The 19318-nt window shown below is 48.7% G+C and overlaps 1 protein-coding gene across 17 annotated transcripts in view; it reads right to left on the bottom strand.

The window, feature by feature from the left end:
* Positions 1-19318, bottom strand: part of LOC110507115 (BCAS3 microtubule associated cell migration factor) — a 361308-nt gene that overhangs the window by 165504 nt on the left and 176486 nt on the right. For all 17 annotated transcript variants that reach the window (XM_090223475.1, XM_090223473.1, XM_036965506.2 and 14 more), the window contains 2 exons: positions 16422-16618; positions 16147-16244 (listed from right to left, as the gene is read on the bottom strand). In XM_090223475.1, coding sequence (XP_090079601.1) covers positions 16147-16244; positions 16422-16618 — 295 coding nt within the window. The remainder of the gene's footprint in view (positions 1-16146; positions 16245-16421; positions 16619-19318) is intronic.

Genomic DNA, 19318 nt, shown 5'->3' on the forward strand with positions numbered 1-19318 from the left:
TGCCCTGCTTCTAAATGTGTGTTTAGACCAGACAACATCAGAAATCACCTATTGACCCCTCAGTATACCTTGAAGGAAAGCACACACACATATGTAAACACATACACAGATGCATGAACAAACACATGTACATGTTTGTCATTTAGCAGATACTCTTATCCAGAGCAACTTATCGTAGTGAGTGGATACGTTTCAATTATTTTCATACTGGTCCCTTGTGGGAATCGAACCCACAACCCTGGCGATGCAAGCACTATGCTCTACCAACTGAGCCAAACTAGACCAAGAAAAACACACACAATGGTAGGCCTACTCTGACACACATGCACACTTTTACCAGATAACATACTCAAGTCAAAGTGCAGGGGTTGTCGACTGCAAACATGCCTGTTTCCAGATGTCTGATGGAGAGAGAGAAAGACTGCAGAGAGATAGACGCCACAAAAAAGAGAGGGGCCAGGCTTTAACTCTAGGGAATTTTCAAGGTCCAAAGGCTGGAGAGAGAGTGTGTAGACAGAAGTGAAGTGTGTGTGTGTGTGTGTATATATATATACACACACACACACACACACACACACACACACACACACACACACACACACACACACACACACACACACGCGCACGCACGCACGCACACACACGCACACACACGCACGCAACAGGACTGTAACTCTGGCCCAGCTGCCAAACGATTCAAAACCAGGAGAGGAAGAACAGAAAGAAAAAGAGAGGACAAATTGCTCCTGCCTGTGAAGTCTGATGTGCTCCTGCCTGTGAAGTCTGTGATGTGCTCCTGCCTGTGAAGTCTGTGATGTGCCCCTGCCTGTGAAGTCTGTGATGTGCCCCTGCCTGTGAAGTCTGTGATGTGCTCCTGCCTGTGAAGTCTGTGATGTGCTCCTGCCTGTGAAGTCTGTGATGTGCCCCTGCCTGTGAAGTCTGTGATGTGCTCCTGCCTGTGAAGTCTGTGATGTGCCCCTGCCTGTGAAGTCTGTGATGTGCCCCTGCCTGTGAAGTCTGTGATGTGCTCCTGCCTGTGAAGTCTGTGATGTGCCCCTGCCTGTGAAGTCTGTGATGTGCTCCTGCCTGTGAAGTCTGTGATGTGCTCCTGCCTGTGAAGTCTGTGATGTGCCCCTGCCTGTGATGTGCTCCTGCCTGTGAAGTCTGTGATGTGCCCCTGCCTGTGAAGTCTGTGATGTGCTCCTGCCTGTGAAGTCTGTGATGTGCCCCTGCCTGTGAAGTCTGTGATGTGCCCCTGCCTGTGAAGTCTGTGATGTGCTCCTGCCTGTGAAGTCTGTGATGTGCTCCTGCCTGTGAAGTCTGTGATGTGCTCCTGCCTGTGAAGTCTGTGATGTGCTCCTGCCTGTGAAGTCCAATGTGCCCCTGCCTGTGAAGTCCAATGTGCCCCTGCCTGTGAAGTCCAATGTGCCCCTGCCTGTGAAGTCTGTGATGTGCTCCTGCCTGTGAAGTCCAATGTGCCCCTGCCTGTGAAGTCTGTGATGTGCTCCTGCCTGTGAAGTCCAATGTGCCCCTGCCTGTGAAGTCTGTGATGTGCTCCTGCCTGTGAAGTCCAATGTGCTCCTGCCTGTGAAGTCCAATGTGCCCCTGCCTGTGAAGTCCAATGTGCCCCTGCCTGTGAAGTCCAATGTGCCCCTGCCTGTGAAGTCTGTGATGTGCTCCTGCCTGTGAAGTCCAATGTGCCCCTGCCTGTGAAGTCCAATGTGCCCCTGCCTGTGAAGTCTGATGTGCGAACGAGCCGTTTAAAGAAAACAAAAGCCGAGTCATTCCTCCACATTCCCACGACTCCCCTTCCTCCATGTCTCCCTGTTACAGTAAGTTACCCAACACCTCTCTCCTCCTGGGAATAGTTAGAACAGATGAATCAGCCACGGGACAAAACAGACGAGTGTTACACAGCTGCTCTACAGTTGAGGCTATTTCCTACTATGAGAGGTGACCGACTTACTGACTGACACCATATTGAAAGGCTTCCTTCTATCATTTGAATGATAACTAGGGCCAGGAGGTTTTGCAAAAGTAAAAAAAAAAAGAAAGCAGGCAAAAAATTCACAACTGAGAGAGAAGTCAAGTAACGACTAGAAAGAGAAGAATAGAGAGAAGTCAAGTAACGACTAGAAAGAGAAGAATAGAGAGAAGTCAAGTAACGACTAGAAAGAGAAGAATAGAGAGAAGTCAAGTAACGACTAGAAAGAGAAGAATAGAGAGAAGTCAAGTAACGACTAGAAAGAGAAGAATAGAGAGAAGTCAAGTAACGACTAGAAAGAGAAGAATAGAGAGAAGTCAAGTAACGACTAGAAAGGGAAGAATAGAGAGAAGTCAAGTAACGACTAGAAAGAGAAGAATAGAGAGAAGTCAAGTAACGACTACAAAGAGAAGAATAGAGAGAAGTCAAGTAACGACTAGAAAGAGAAGAATAGAGAGAAGTCAAGTAACGACTAGAAAGAGAAGAATAGAGAGAAGTCAAGTAACGACTAGAAAGGGAAGAATAGAGAGAAGTCAAGTAACGACTAGAAAGAGAAGAATAGAGAGAAGTCAAGTAACGACTACAAAGAGAAGAATAGAGAGAAGTCAAGTAACGACTAGAAAGAGAAGAATAGAGAGAAGTCAAGTAAAGACTAGAAAGAGAAGAATAGAGAGAAGTCAAGTAACGACTAGAAAGAGAAGAATAGAGAGAAGTCAAGTAACGACTAGAAAGAGAAGAATAGAGAGAAGTCAAGTAAAGACTAGAAAGAGAAGAATAGAGAGAAGTCAAGTAAAGACTAGAAAGAGAAGAACAGAGAGAAGTCAAGTAAAGACTAGAAAGAGAAGAACAGAGAGAAGTCAAGTAAAGACTAGAAAGAGAAGAACAGAGAGAAGTCAAGTAAAGACTAGAAAGAGAAGAACAGAGAGAAGTCAAGTAAAGACTAGAAAGAGAAGAACAGAGAGAAAAAGGAAAGCCAGACATGTCTCACCATCAGCTCATCTAATTTATCAGCGTTAGTTTGTCAGCCTTATTAAAATACTTTACAACCTAATGTTTCAGACATTAGATTCTTCCCCTAGTTCATTCCTTGCTTTAAGGCTGGTTTGTAACTCCGTAACATTGATTTTACAGGAGCAATGTAACTTTATCAGGACTCTGCTACTGTTTCCAGGCTCTGGATGGAAACGAGTCAACGGCAGCAGAACTGCCTGATGACTTATCCCTTCCTCATTTACATCCACTCCTACAGCATATCCCTGGACTACTCTCTGCTGCTTCTAACTAATATCTCAGTTCAAATACCTTGGCTGCCATAGTTTCTGAGGGGAAAAGAGGTTCATGTTACCCAGCCGACAACATTAAAATGCCAGAGGGCGACTAAAGTCAATTTGCACGAGACGATAAAATAATTAGTGGGGCACAGTGTTTACATCAATGGGTCAGGATGGGGGGGCTGGTGTGTGTATGTGTACGTGCTGTGTGTGTGTACATTATGTGTCTGCTCTTTTCTCTAGGGTCACTTGAGACTCAACTTTACAGCATAGGATTTACTTTAACAGAGTATTCACCTTACCCCTGCCAAATAGGAAACTAGTGACAGAGCTCAGCCATACCAACAGTGTAGCCTCCCTAAGACCACTAATGACTGAGAAAAGAGAACACTGTTTACTGTTAGAGTTCAAGGTTACAAGGATAATCACTCATTTGACAGAAAAAGTGTGTGTGTGTGTGTGTGTGTGTTACATAAACATTTTCCCGGATGCAATTTTGAGCGTTCCAAGTGGTTCCTTTTGGTTTTCCCAGTAAAACATTAGGAGCAGAGCGACTGGCCAGGAAGACGAGGAGGAAATCGTTTAGGCTCCATAAGTGCCAAATTGTATCCTGGTTTTCCCAGTTTTCCTGGTCTGGCCAGTTTTCCTGGTCTGGCCAGTTTTCCTGGTCTGGCCAGTTTTCCTGGTCTGGCCAGGGCTTTTCCCAAGCTGTGGACTGTCTCAGACGGAGAGTCTAAACACAGGGCTGTGTTTGGGTTAGCTACACATACTGGTTTACAGGAAAAAGGAGAAAATACTAAATCAAATATTATAAGGAGGAAGGGAGAGAGAGAAGGAGAGAAGGAGAGAAGGAGAGAAATGAGAGGAGTAGAGCGAGAGAAAAGATGTGATGAAAGAAAGGAAAGATGTTTACTGTAGGATGGTTTTTCATCACAGATTTCCTGTACTAGAGGAGGACTGTGAGTCTACAAGAGGACAGCATGTGTTCCTAATTAGTCTAAATGAGTTGAGATGCTTCATTAGGTACTGTGTGTTTATTAGGCTTTACTACAAAGCTGCTGCTCTGGGAATCTGTCCTGGGGTCAGTTTAACACACTGCCTGAAAGGTCTTCACTCATATTACTAATACACCCAGTCCAAAAAGATGGATCCTAACTAGTGAGCTGGTAAATTCAGCATCTCAAGTTCGGATCCCAAGTCTTCTCTTGCCCCAAACCATGAATACAAGGAGATGCAGCAAGTCGAAACCTTGATGCACTTACTGTGACTGGCCCCTGTGCTATATGTGATCGGTGTGTGCTGTGAAGCTCAGACACTAGCCCGTGTGATGCTCATTTAGTGAATTATGTAGCGCTGACCAGAGGGCTGGCTGGTTAGAGGCTACTCAGTTAGCTAGCCTAGCTCTTTCTGCCATAGGCTTTAATAGAGTAGTTAGCTACAGTAGCCTCTTACTCCCAGGCTTTAAGAATGACATAGGGGGTAATGGGGACCTTGAGGGTTTGGGGTGCTTGTTATATCAGCACTCGGAGCAAAAATACATGCGCACACACAGGGAAGCCCCAATTAGGAGATGAGAGAGTGGGAACACTAGGGGGTGAGGCGACTTTCACAGAGCCAGTGGAAATGCCAGGACTAGCTGCCAGAGAAAATACACACGCTTCACAGCCAGGCACCTTCCCGGCGCCTCCTGTCTCTCACCCTCATCTCTGCTGCTGGATAATTGCATTAAGTGTGTTTGTAACCCCCATGGGGCAGTGCTCACTGTTCATCCACACACACAACCCCCTCCCAGTGGTGGGTTGTGTATAGGCCAGATCAAAGGGTTAGTTTTAATAGGAGCAGGGCAACACAGAGCAGAGCTGGTGTTGACTGCTGAACCTACTCTTCTGGAGTAGGACTTACAGGGCTGAGGGAAATAAAGCACTCCACATACACACACAACAACACTGACAGAGCACAGAGCACGCACACACACACACACACACACACACACACACACACACACACACACACACATACAGTGATTCCGGTATGCTTACAGTATATGCAAAAACACATGCTACAAGCACACACAATACCCACATCTCCCCACTCCATACAGAGGCATTAATATAAGCAGTATGTGCAGGGAAGTTTGGCAGTATACATGACTTCATATAGTCTGAGCAGGCCTCACAGCCTTACAGCCTTCATTGAAAACACATGTTCTCAGGAGGGAGTTTGTGTGTGTGACAAAACTGTGTGTCAGTGTGTGTGTGTGTGTGTGTGTGTGTGTGTGTGTGGGGGGGGGGGGGGTTCTTTGTGTGTTTATGGGTTCTGAATACATTTCCGCTCTCACATGAGGGGTGTACAGCCTGTGTGTATGAAATTAAACACACACGGTATACGTTTGTGTATGTGCGTTTCATAAGCCGGCTGGTCTGGGTTATTTTGAGGCATATTGGAGAGAGCTGTGCTCGGTGCACTTGGCCAGCACCCTCTAGCCTTGGGAGAGCTGAACTTATGAATTCATTTTGATGGTGTTGAGCACTAGGGTGTGTCTGTGTTATTATATAGAAGGAAAAATGGGTAAGGGAATGCACACTCACACTAAACAAAAACACAGATGAATATTAATAGAACAATTTCTCCTATTATCACACAAATCACAAAGTAAGAGGTAACCAAAAATGAAGCCCAGGGAAAAGGCTGGCCTATGAACATGTGTATGGCCTGATGTTTCACAGCCTCTCTGTCCTCCTCCTCCTCTTTCCCCTCCTCCTAGACAATGAGGACTAAATTAGATTGATAAGGATCTGGGAAAGAGTTCAAATCAAAAGACAGAGACGTTCACATCTGGTCCTATGCTGCTGTCGTCAAATGAATGGTTCTTACTTAAGCTGTGTGCTGCTGGAATGTGATAACTTGAGCTTCCTGCAATACTGATAACAACAGGGGGGGGGGGGGGGGGGGGGGGAGACAGGGAGGAAAGAGGGAGACAGCGAGAAACAGGGAGGAAAGAGAGAGAGAGAGAGAGACAGGGAGGAAAGAGAGAGAGCGAGAGACAGGGAGGAAAGAGAGAGACAGCGAGAGACAGGGAGGAAAGAGGGAGACAGCGAGAGACAGGGAGGAAAGAGAGAGAGAGAGACAGGGAGGAAAGAGGGAGACAGCGAGAGACAGGGAGGGAAGAGGGAGACAGCGAGAGACAGGGAGGGAAGAGGGAGACAGCGAGAGACAGGGAGGAAAGAGGGAGACAGCGAGAGACAGGGAGGAAAGAGGGAGACAGCGAGAGACAGGGAGGGAAGAGGGAGACAGCGAGAGACAGGGAGGGAAGAGGGAGACAGCGAGAGACAGGGAGGAAAGAGGGAGACAGCGAGAGACAGGGAGGAAAGAGGGAGACAGCGAGAGACAGGGAGGGAAGAGGGAGACAGCGAGAGACAGGGAGGGAAGAGGGAGACAGCGAGAGACAGGGAGGGAAGAGGGAGACAGCGAGAGACAGGGAGGAAAGAGGGAGACAGCGAGAGACAGGGAGGGAAGAGGGAGACAGCGAGAGACAGGGAGGGAAGAGGGAGACAGCGAGAGACAGGGAGGAAAGAGGGAGACAGCGAGAGACAGGGAGGAAAGAGGGAGACAGCGAGAGACAGGGAGGAAAGAGGGAGACAGCGAGAGACAGGGAGGAAAGAGGGAGACAGCGAGAGACAGGGAGGAAAGAGGGAGACAGCGAGAGACAGGGAGGGAAGAGGGAGACAGCGAGAGACAGGGAGGAAAGAGGGAGACAGCGAGAGACAGGGAGGAAAGAGGGAGACAGCGAGAGACAGGGAGGGAAGAGGGAGACAGCGAGAGACAGGGAGGAAAGAGGGAGACAGCGAGAGACAGGGGACAGGGGGAGAAAAAGAGGGCATTCAAGAGACAGCAATGGACTGCACAAGCAGCAAAATACAAAAAACAAACACATGCAAAAATAGACACTTGCAGTATACCTGCATAAACGTGCACTTTCTGCACTTTCACAAACATATAAAACCTCATGACACACAGACAACACACAACTGCATATTACAACAAATTCAAGACAGAAGAAAAGGACAAAGAAAGAGCTCACTAAGAAAAGTGTCAGGTTGGTTTTGGGCCGACAGTGAAGACGCTACGAAGCAGCAGAGGTGCTGACAGAACCAGTGGACATCACATCAGAGAGGTTCACGTTCTGTCCCTCTCGCTTTCTTTCTTTTCCTCGCTCTTCTATGTTTTCCTAGAGATGACGCTACTGCTGATGAGGCTGACTCTGAAGGAGCATGTCCTTTCGCTGTCTCTCTCTCTCTTTATTTCTTTCTCTTCATCATTCTCTACCTATGGCCGCACACAGGAAGCCAGGGTGGAATTCCCAAGCGGACATTTTTCACGTTCCACCGGTGATTGGAAACACACTCCAGTAAACCAGCCATGGGACCTAATGTCCAGGTGAGGAGGGAAAGACTGCTCCCTCCCTCCGTTAGCTGGAAGGTGACTTGGCTGGAGGGGTGTGTGTGTTGCCCACTACAATGAATACACAAAGACTGCCTCTGTGGCTGGAGTGGACCAGGTGAGCAGATATCATCTAACATACACACACACCTGCAGAGGAAATGACCTGCAGCATCTCCACACCTGGATACTGAGGCCTGGGGCTGACCGACCAGGGGAGGAAGGGAGAGAGAGAAAGACATGGCAGAGAGGACGGGAAGAAAGGGGGGTAGGCAGTCTTCACCTGACCATTCTATGACACTGACTTTCCCTATACCATTGGAAACCATGGTAATGCCCTTTCAACCCTCCAGCCCGGCCAATCCCTCAACAGCTCCTAATTTCAATTCCACAACTCCACCCATACAGGGACAAAACCATAAGGAGACCAAAATAATTACAAAACAACCATTGTGTGCCATTTGGGCTTTGTGAAATAGCAAAGTTTCCCCTCCAATTACTTAGGTGGGGCGATGTTCCCCCACATTCTAACTCCAACAGGACTGAACAGAACATTTTAGATTTTCTAGACGGAAATAGAAAGAAAGACAGCGAGACACTAGAAAAAAAATGAGTGACAAAGAAACCTTTTTTTTCTATCAATCTCTCTCTTTATGAATCTCTCTTTCTATCCATCTCTCTCTTTATCAGTCTCACTTTCTATCCATCTCTCTCTTTATCAATCTCACTTTCTATCCATCTCTCTCTTTATCAATCTCACTTTCTATCCATCTCTCTCTTTATCCATCTCTCTCTTTATCCATCTCTCTCTTTATCCATCTCTCTCTTTATCCATCTCTCTCTTTATCCATCTCTCTCGTTATCCATCTCTCTCGTTATCAATCTCTCTCTTTCTATTCATCTCTCTTTCTATCCATCTCTCTTTCTATCCATCTCTCTCTTTCTATCCATCTCTCTCTTTCTATCCATCTCTCTTTCTATCCATCTCTCTCTTTATCAATCTCTCTTTCTATCCATCTCTCTCTTTATATCCATCTCTCTTTATATCCATCTCTCTCTTTATATCCATCTCTCTTTATATCCATCTCTCTTTATATCCATCTCTCTCTTTATCCATCTCTCTTTATATCCATCTCTCTCTTTATCCATCTCTCTCTTTATCCATCTCTCTCTTTCTATCCATCTCTCTCTTTCTATCCATCTCTCTCTTTCTATCCATCTCTCTCTCTCTCTTTATATCCATCTCTCTATCTCTCTTTCTATCCATCTCTGTCTTTACCCATCTCTCTCTCTCTCTTTATATCCATCTCTCTCTTTATATCCATCTCTCTTTATATCCATCTCTCTCTTTCTATCCATCTCTCTTTCTATCCATCTCTCTCTTTACCCATCTCTCTCTCTCTCTTTATATCCATCTCTCTCTTTATATCCATCTCTCTATCCATCTCTCTCTCTCTATCTTTCTATCCATCTCTCTTTCTATCCATCTCTCTCTTTACCCATCTCTCTCTTTCTATCCATCCATCTCTCTCTTTCTATCCATCCATCTCTCTCTTTCTATCCACCCATCTCTCTCTTTCTATCCATCTCTCTCTCTCTCTTTCTATCCATCCATCTCTCTCTTTCTATCCATCTCTCTTTCTATCCATCTCTCTCTTTATCCATCTCTCTCTTTCTATCCATCTCTCTCTTTCTATCCATCTCTCTCTTTCTATCCATCTCTCTCTTTCTATCCATCTCTCTCTTTCTATCCATCCCTCTCTTTCTATCCATCCCTCTCTTTCTATCCATCCCTCTCTTTCTATCCATCTCTTTCTATCCATCTCTCTCTTTCTATTCATCCCTCTCTTTCTATCCATCCCTCTTTTTCTATCCATCTCTTTCTATCCATCCCTCTCTTTCTATCCATCTCTCTCTTTCTATCCATCTCTCTCTTTATCCATCTCTCTCTTTATCCATCTCTCTCTCTTTCTATCCATCTCTCTCTTTCTATCCATCCCTCTCTTTCTATCCATCCCTCTCTTTCTATCCATCCCTCTCTTTCTATCCATCCCTCTCTTTCTATTCATCCCTCTCTTTCTATCCATCCCTCTCTTTCTATCCATCCCTCTCTTTCTATCCATCCCTCTCTTTCTATTCATCCCTCTCTTTCTATCCATCCCTCTCTTTCTATCCATCCCTCTCTTTCTATCCATCCCTCTCTTTCTATCCATCCCTCTTTCTATCCATCCCTCTCTTTCTATCCATCCCTCTCTTTCTATCATCCCTCTTTCTATCCATCCCTCTTTCTATCCATCCCTCTCTTTCTATCCATCCCTCTCTTTCTATCCATCTCTTTCTATCCATCTCTTTCTATCCATCCCTCTCTTTCTATCCATCTCTCTCTCGCTTCGTCTCCTCGTCGTGAGTGCTTTCTCATTTTCCATCGCCTATTCATTTTTAAGGAGGGAGTGTGTTGGAGTGCGGTGGCGTGCATTAGCGTTACTCTGCTCTGCCTCTAGCTAGGTGTAAAAAATACCATTACAGCAGCCGGCTGTGGGGCCATCCGGATCGATCCATTATGGAGCTGAGAGGGCCGGTTGGGTCCTACTTTAACACCCCGCCCAGTGGATTATCCCACACCGCAATGGAGACACTGTCAAAGAGAGTTAGTGTCAGGGAGACGAGGGGGAGATGGGAGGGTAGGAGGGTGGTAGAGAGAGGGGAGGCTGGTAGAGTGTGTGAGGCATATGCTGGTGAGAGAGAGGGAGGTATGAAGTGATAGGAATGGAGGGAAAGAGAGAAGGAGAAAGTGAGTGTTGTCCCCAAACTTTACTGGGTGTCTAGTCGACTTGTCAGTGTTAACCATGATGACAAGGACTTCTCCCCTGGAGAGACATAAGGGATGGAGAGACAATGTTCCTGGGCTGTCTATACCCAGAGAAACACATCCATCCACGCTGGTGTGTCCACAACAGCCCAGTGCCTTACATGGAGGGTAAAGGGGCACTCTGCAGCTTGGTATGACGTCATGTGTATTTAGGGATGGCATTGTCTCCAAACTGACATGTCATCCCCAAATTGACACTACACCCCCTGCCATGCAGGCTTAGGGTGTGTGGGTATATTGGCATCTGTGTGTGTGTCCCTCCCACACAGACACCCCTTCTACATATACACATAGACATATCCATGACAGTTAAGAGAGACACTTACAGGGGTCTGGAGTGTCCTAGCAGATGTAACCTCATACCCCCACTCACACACCCTATATATAGTGTGCAGGTTGAACGGGGAACACACAGCAGATGTACCCTCACACCCCCACTCACACACTCTATATATAGTGTGCAGGTTGAACGGGGAACACACAGCAGATGTACCCTCACACCCCCACTCACACACCCTACAGTGTGCAGGTTGAACGGGGAACACACAGCAGATGTACCCTCACACCCCCACTCACACACTCTATATATAGTGTGCAGGTTGAACGGGGAACACACAGCAGATGTACCCTCACACCCCCACTCACACACCCTACAGTGTGCAGGTTGAACGGGGAACACACAGCAGATGTACCCTCACACCCCCACTCACACACCCTACAGTGTGCAGGTTGAACGGGGAACACACAGCAGATGTACCCTCACACCCCCTACAGTGTGCAGGTTGAACAGGGAACACACAGCAGATGTACCCTCACACCCCCTACAGTGTGCAGGTTGAACGGGGAACACACAGCAGATGTACCCTCACACCCCCTACAGTGTGCAGGTTGAACGGGGAACACACAGCAGATGTACCCTCACACCCCCTACAGTGTGCAGGTTGAACGGGGAACACACAGCAGATGTACCCTCACACCCCCTACAGTGTGCAGGTTGAACGGGGAACACACAGCAGATGCCCGACACCCCCTACAGTTTGCAGGTTGAACGGGGAACACACAGCAGATGCCCGACACCCCCTACAGTGTGCAGGTTGAACGGGGAACACACAGCAGATGCCCGACACCCCCTACAGTGTGCAGGTTGAACGGGGAACACACAGCAGATGCCCGACACCCCCTACAGTTTGCAGGTTGAACGGGGAACACACAGCAGATGTACCCTCACACCCCCTACAGTGTGCAGGTTGAACGGGGAACACACAGCAGATGTACCCTCACACCCCCTACAGTGTGCAGGTTGAACGGGGAACACACAGCAGATGTACCCTCACACCCCCTACAGTGTGCAGGTTGAACGGGGACACATTGGTGTTTTTTAAAGTTGCTCTAAACAGCAGCTGTTCAGTCTACACACACACACAGCCAGGGCCGCACACACACACAAATATCACTCACACACACATAAATATCACTCACACACACATAAATATCACTCACACACACATAAATATCACTCACACAAATATCACACACACAGGAAAACATATGGTGTACACTGGCACAGCACTTCAAACAATCCTAGTGAGATCAGCACAGTGCCGCCCGCCCCCCCCCTCCCCACACACACACATTCCCTCCTGCTCAAATGTGCACTAACACAACAACACACTAATCAATGTCCAATGTCACACACACACTCTTCCAGCTTCCATCCATTTCATGCACCCACACAATAAATCCTTACTTGTGGTCAACCCCCCCATCTCCCTCAAGTCTTAAAAAAAGACCACACACACACACACAAAATCTAGGCAGCTACCAAAACACATTTACTGTCATCTCCCCAGGAAGGAAAGGAAGAAAGGAAAAAGGACAGAGGGAGGGAGAGATAGCGGGAGGGATAGAAAAGCCAGGCCTGCGTGTCTCTCTCTCTCACTCACCCTGTCCCCTCTCGCTCGCTCTCCGTCTCTAACCCTCCCTCTCCAACCCTCCCTGTCTGTCTCTCTAACCCTCCCTGTCTGTCTCTCGCACCCTCCCTCGGTCTCTCTAACCCTCCCTCGGTCTCTCTAACCCTCCCTCGGTCTCTCTAACCCTCCCTCGGTCTCTCTAACCCTCCCTCGGTCTCTCTAACCCTCCCTCGGTCTCTCTAACCCTCCCTTGGTCTCTCTAACCCTCCCTCGGTCTCTCTAACCCTCGCTCGGTCTCTAACTTTCCCTCGGTCTCTCTAACTCTCCCTGGTGTCTCTTTAACCCTCCCTCGGTCTCTCTAACCCTCCCTCGGTCTCTCTAACCCTCCCTCGGTCTCTCTAACCCTCCCTCGGTCTCTCTAACCCTCCCTCGGTCTCTCTAACCCTCCCTCGGTCTCTCTCGGTCTCTCTAACCCTCCCTCGGTCTCTCTAACCCTCCCTCGGTCTTTCTAACCCTCCCTCGGTCTCTCAAACCCTCCCTCGGTCTCTCTAACCCTCCCTCGGTCTCTCTCGGTCTCTCTAACCCTCCCTCGGTCTTTCTAACCCTCCCTCGGTCTCTCTAACCCTCCTTAGGTCGCTCTAACCCTCCCCCTCTCTCTCGCTCTAACCCTCCCCCTCTCTCTCGCTCTAACCCTCCCCCTCTCTCTCGCTCTAACCCTCCCCCTCTCTCTCGCTCTAACCCTCCCTCTCTCTCGCTCTAACCCTCCCCCTCTCTAACCCTACCTCTCTCTCTAACCCTCCCTCTCTCTCTAACCCTACTTCTCTCACTCAGTCAGACAAAGTGGTGCGGTTATAAGAATGGTATCATTCACTGGCTGATTACAGGGGTGTGATGACGAAACAGATGTCTCTGTTAGAACTGTGACCCCAGGCGGTGCCACCTCAACTTATTGTCCTGGTAACCCCCAAGTCGCTGGAAGAAGTGAAACCTTTAGAGAGCAGAGGGGACAAGGACCCCATTGATGGGAGGAGAGACAGAATGGGGATGGGGAAAAGGAAGGGTAGATGGGGAGGTGAGGTCACGGGTAATGAAAGAAAGACATTCCCCCCAATTTCCTTAAAGGAAGAGATCATATGGCATAATGGTAGAGTTGTGAATGTGGCCACTATCTCTCCACACACAGGAGGCCTTTATGGCTGCTCAGGTAATTGTGGGGTGTAGGGTTAAGGATCAGTTTGTGTGTGTGTGTGTGTGTGTGTGTGCGTGCGTGCGTGCGCCCATCTACCTTCCTAGGACCGTTCAGCTATGAAGGGACTCACCCATCCTTCCTTCGATTCCTCCATTCATTGTATCCCTCCACCTCTTACTACAACAGCTGGGGAGACCCCCTGCCCTGGACGCTACGTGACTGAGGGGCTGCACTGTGCTGGTGACAACACACACCTCCCTCTCTGTGTGTTTGATGAGTGGTATCAGTGAGAGGGGCAGCAGCAGCGTCAGCTGTGATAATGCTGAGTGTCAGGAAGTGTCTCGGACATTCTCATCTCTCTAATGGCTGTTAACTGCTGATCCAACACTGATTAGACCAGAAAGACTGTCTCCTTTTAATGGACTAAACACACACACTTTTTAATGCTTAACGGCAGTAGTGTTCAATAAATGTCTTTGGTGCCGTGTATCTCTCCTGCTCCTCCTGTCAAGAGGACACACCAACTCCCCCCACCCCACCTATGATAACTAACTCATAACATGCCTGCATCTTCTCTCTCCCTCCGTGCTCTGCTCTATCAGAAGCAGCAACACTAGTTTGATCCCTGGCTCCTGATAAAACACAGAAAGTGTTTTCCTCCAGGACAAGGAGCAGGGTGTTTTCTTCAGTGAGTCATAACAAAACAACTATCCAGACTGAAGAGACGCTGTCAGAGACTTATCAGCACAGAGAAGATGAACAGCCTTTCTGTCTTTTTGTGTCCTCTAGCATTGTTTCATTGGTCCCGCCGTACCACACTCACCTAGTCTACGACAGTGGAGCACACACACACCCTCCTCCTCATAGTGACTCTTGGGGAGCAGATATACAGTACTGATAATAGTGGCTGCAGGTCCCATTGATTTTGTTTAGTGAGGAAAATCAAGACATTGGCTGTAGAGAGAGAGTGTGTGTGTTAGTGTGAGTGTGAGTGTGTGTGTGTGTGTGTGTGTCCCAATCCTAAGCCCCTGGGGAATGTCCTAGTAGAGTGTATAGTGTAGGATACAGCATATACAGAGATAACATCCCAGACACTGGGGAGACTGTCTATGAGTCCCAATGACTGGAAGAGTCTCTACAGTGGAACTTACTGTATGACTGATGTTACTGCCACTACGCACTTATACAAATCACAAGTTGCTGGGACTTTGGCTACATTAGCTGCAAAAAAACGTGCACGCACACACACACAAACACACAAACCGCACTAATCCATGCTAAAACACACACACACACACACAAACTGCACTAATCCATGCTAAAACACACACACACACACACACACACACACTTGCCCTTTTTGAAGGAAAGACAAAAGTGATGTGTGTCTGATAAGATGAGGCGCCACACCGGTGGCAGGCTAGAGACTGATAACTATCACTACCCTCCTCCTCCCTTCCTCATCTCCTACCTCCTCTCGTCTCTTCTCCTCTCCTCCTTCAGTCCTCCAGACAACAAGGAGAGAGGGAGGGGAAGCCTTCCTGGTTCAAACCAGGTAAGAAAGTACTTTGTAGATGATTTTGGTTTTTGGTGAAAGGGAGTGAGATACCTCGTCAAAACATGCTTCAAGCGAAGATACAGGGTGAATAAAACAAACAGGGCTAGGTTACTGTACCTTCTACATACATAAAACCATAATAAACACACAGCAGAAATACCAAGACATCATACTAGTCACATTGATCCTAACGGTCGCTTCACAGTGACAGAAAAAAAGACTAGCACTAAATCCAATTGGGATTCTCACAAGATCAGTACAACGGCAATAACCCCTAGATAACAACACTGTACGTGCCAGCTTTCATCTCAACATGATTGGATTAAACCCTAACATCATAAGAAGAAAGGCCAAACGTAAAAAGAGACCATCTTTAAAGCAGATCAATCTAATCTAATACACAGATCAGGCCAATCACAATGCAGGGTTATGATTATGTCATCACTAGGACTATCTCTGGCTTGGACACTGTGAAAAGTCAGAGTAGATTATCATGTAGGTCATTATGTGGTTTAACGTCGTTCTGCGTGTTTGAAGAGGAAAACAAAGGCTGGGGTGTACGCTAGACCCACAGTCATAATGTTACGATCACTATGAATGAGATACAGTTGACACAGGTCACAGGTCTTGCATTTACGTGTGTGTGTGTGTGTGTGTGTGTGTGTGTGTGTGTGTGTGTGTGTGTGTATGTGTACGTGTGTGTACGTGTGTACACGTGTGTGTGTGTGTGTGTGTGTGTGTGTGTGTGTGTGTGTGTGTGTGTGTGTGTACGTGTGTGTACGTGTGTGTACGTGTGTGTACGTGTGTGTGTGTGTATACAGACCTTCTGTGCTGAACAAGGTGAAGACACTTGTACATAGTCTCATACCACATATATCAACACAGACAGCTAGAATAGTATAGTATAGAGTAGCATGATTCCTACCCGATCCTATATCAATGACCGTCCCCTGTCCCCTCCGTTCAGCCACCAGCCGAGAGGAACCAGGCATGCTGACCGGCTCAGAACGCACGGGCTGGATCCTACACACACAGAAATGCACAGCTACTTATGTATGTGTTTATTTAACTGCTGTTATGCTACATGTATAGATATTATATATATATCATAGAATAATTGAGATAAAATCGTATTTTTGCAAGACCTGTTCAAAATAACAGAAGTCACATACAACTACGGCAGCATGATTGTCCACCTACCTGAGACTGTGTAGGTCCAGGTCATCAGTGTGGAAGTCCAACAGAGGCTGTTGAATGTCGCTGGGGCCCTGGGACTGCAGCACGGAGGAGGAGGAGGAGATGACCGTAGTCTGACCAGATGGGTGGATGGTCTTAAACTGGAACTGAGGACCCATCCACAGCCGACGGTGAGGCCCTGTGTGGGTGACTATCTCCACCTGGTAGGGGCCAGATAATACCATTAGCATGCTAGTAACATAAAACCACTGGAATAGTGCAGTTACATTCTTCTTATTTCACTTCGGTTAAACTAAAATACTGGTACTGTGTTTGTGTACAAACTGCTGAAAACCAGTTTACCAATTTGGGATTACTACAGCGTCACTGTCCACATCCGTTCTAGATGTAAACCTGTCAGACTAAAGCCTGTTGTCCACAGAGACAAGACGCTGTAGTCACAATGAGCTGGCGGGTGTGTGCGGTAGGGGAAGAGGAAATGAGGGAGACAGATTTCCATGGCAACAGGATTAGAGGATGAGCGTCAGAGCCACATTAGCGTCATCATTTCTGAGAAATGCTACCATGGCCGTTAAGGCTCAGGAACAGCTGTCCGCAGAGTCTTCCCCCTGAGAGATGGCATGGTGGGCCTTAACATGACAGAGTGGCAGACTCCAGAGAGGTTTGTCAGTAATGTTACACTAGATGGATGTGGGAGATGAGGAGAGGACACAACAATTGTAACTAGCTTTCTACTTCTCTTTTTACTCCCAATTTCTTATTCCCTCTCCCCCTCTGCCCTCATTCCCTCTCCCTCATTCCCTCTCCCTTCTGCCCCATTCCCTCTCGCCTTCTGCCCTCATTCCCTCTCCCTTCTGCCCTCATTCCCTCTCCCTTCTGCCCTCATTCCCTCTCCCTTCTGCCCTCATTCCCTCTCCCTTCTGCCCTCATTCCCACTCCCTTCGGCCCCATTCCCTCTCGCCCACTACCCTCTCCCCCTCTGCCCCCATTCCCTCTGCCCTCTCCCTCATTCCCTCTCCCTTCTGCCCCATTCCCTCTCCCTTCGGCCCCATTCCCTCTCGCCCTCTACCCTCTCCCTTCTGCCCCATTCCCTCTCGCCTTCTGCCCCATTCCCTCTCGCCTTCTGCCCTCATTCCCTCTCCCTTCTGCCCCATTCCCTCTCGCCTTCTGCCCTCATTCCCTCTCCCTTCTGCCCTCATTTCCTCTCCCTCATTCCCTCTCCCTTCTGCCCCATTCCCTCTCCCTCATTCCCTCTCCCTTCTGCCCCATTCCCTCTCGCCTTCTGTCCCCATTCCCTCTCGCCTTCTGCCCTCATTCCCTCTCCCTTCTGCCCTCATTCCCTCTCCCTCATTCCCTCTCCCTTCTGCCCCATTCCCTCTCCCTTCTGCCCTCATTCCCTCTCCCTTCTGCCCCATTCCCTCTCGCCTTCTGCCCTCATTCCCTCTCCCTTCTGCCCTCATTTCCTCTCCCTCATTCCCTCTCCCTTCTGCCCCATTCCCTCTCGCCTTCTGCCCCATTCTCTCTCCCTTCTGCCCCATTCCCTCTCCCTTCTGCCCTCATTCCCTCTCCCTTCTGCCCCATTCCCTCTCCCTTCTGCCCCATTCCCTCTCGCCTTCTGCCCTCATCCCCTCTCGCCTTCTGCCCTCATTCCCTCTCCCTTCTGCCCCATTCCCTCTCGCCTTCTGCCCTCATTCCCTCTCCCTTCTGCCCCATTCCCTCTCCCTTCTGCCCTCATTCCCTCTGCCCCATTCCCTCTCCCTTCTGCCCTCATTCCCTCTCCCTTCTGCCCCATTCACTCTGGACCTCTCCTCTCCCCCATTTCCTCCCCCCTCCGCCCTCTCCCCCATTCCCTCCCCCCCTCCGCCCTCTCCCTCATTCCCTCTCCTCTCCCCCATTCCCTCCCCCCTCTCCCTCATTCCCTCTCCTCCATCTGCCCTATCCAACTTTCTTCCTCACTAAGAGCTTCTCTCAATCCTTCAGTTTTCTCTTTATTTAACACAGACTCTCCTTCTTCCACACTCCGTCCCCCTCTCTCTCATGTCTACTTGGCAGTGAAAGAGCCAAGACAGGGGTGACAGCTTAGGGTCTCGTAATACGTCCGTGGTGTGTGTGTGTGACACGTGGCCTGGCACAGCTGTGTAAATTAGGCCACCGAGAGGGGGAGGGAGGAGGATTTCAGTGTGTGTGTGTGTACTCGCCAGTTAACACCATCAGTGTCGCCCAGCCCCAGAGATAAACAGATGCCATGGTTCTCATCAGTGTCGGGGCGCAGGGCCAGATGTTGCCCTCTCCTCTCCCCTCCTGTCTATCTGTCTGTCATGCCCAGCTCTCCTCGCCTCTGCCCTCCTGTCTATCTGTCTGTCATGCCCAGCTCTCCATGTCTCTGTCCTCCTGTCTATCATGCCCAGCTCTCCATGTCTCTGCCCTCCTGTCTATCTGTCTATCATGCCCAGCTCTCCTCGTCTCTGCCTTCCTGTCCATCTGTCTGTCATGCCCAGCTCTCCTCGTCTCTGCCCTCCTGTCCATCTGTCTGTCATGCCCAGCTCTCCATGTCTCTGCCCTCCTGTCTATCTGTCTGTCATGCCCAGCTCTCCATGTCTCTGCCCTCCTGTCTATCTGTCTGTCATGCCCAGCTCTCCTCGTCTCTGCCCTTCTGTCTATCTGTCTGTCATGCCCAGCTCTCCTCGTCTCTGCCCTCCTGTCTATCTGTCTGTCATGCCCAGCTCTCCTCCCCTCTGCCCTCCTGTCTATCTGTCTGTCATGCCCAGCTCTCCTCCCCTCTGCCCTCCTGTCTATCTGTCTGTCATGCCCAGCTCTCCTCCCCTCTGCCCTCCTGTCTATCTGTCTGTCATGCCCAGCTCTCCTCCCCTCTAACCTCCTGTCTATCTGTCTGTCATGCC

This window comes from Oncorhynchus mykiss, chromosome 27, assembly GCF_057628025.1.
Source record: "Oncorhynchus mykiss isolate SJ-2025 chromosome 27, ASM5762802v1, whole genome shotgun sequence".
NCBI lineage: Eukaryota > Metazoa > Chordata > Actinopteri > Salmoniformes > Salmonidae > Oncorhynchus > Oncorhynchus mykiss.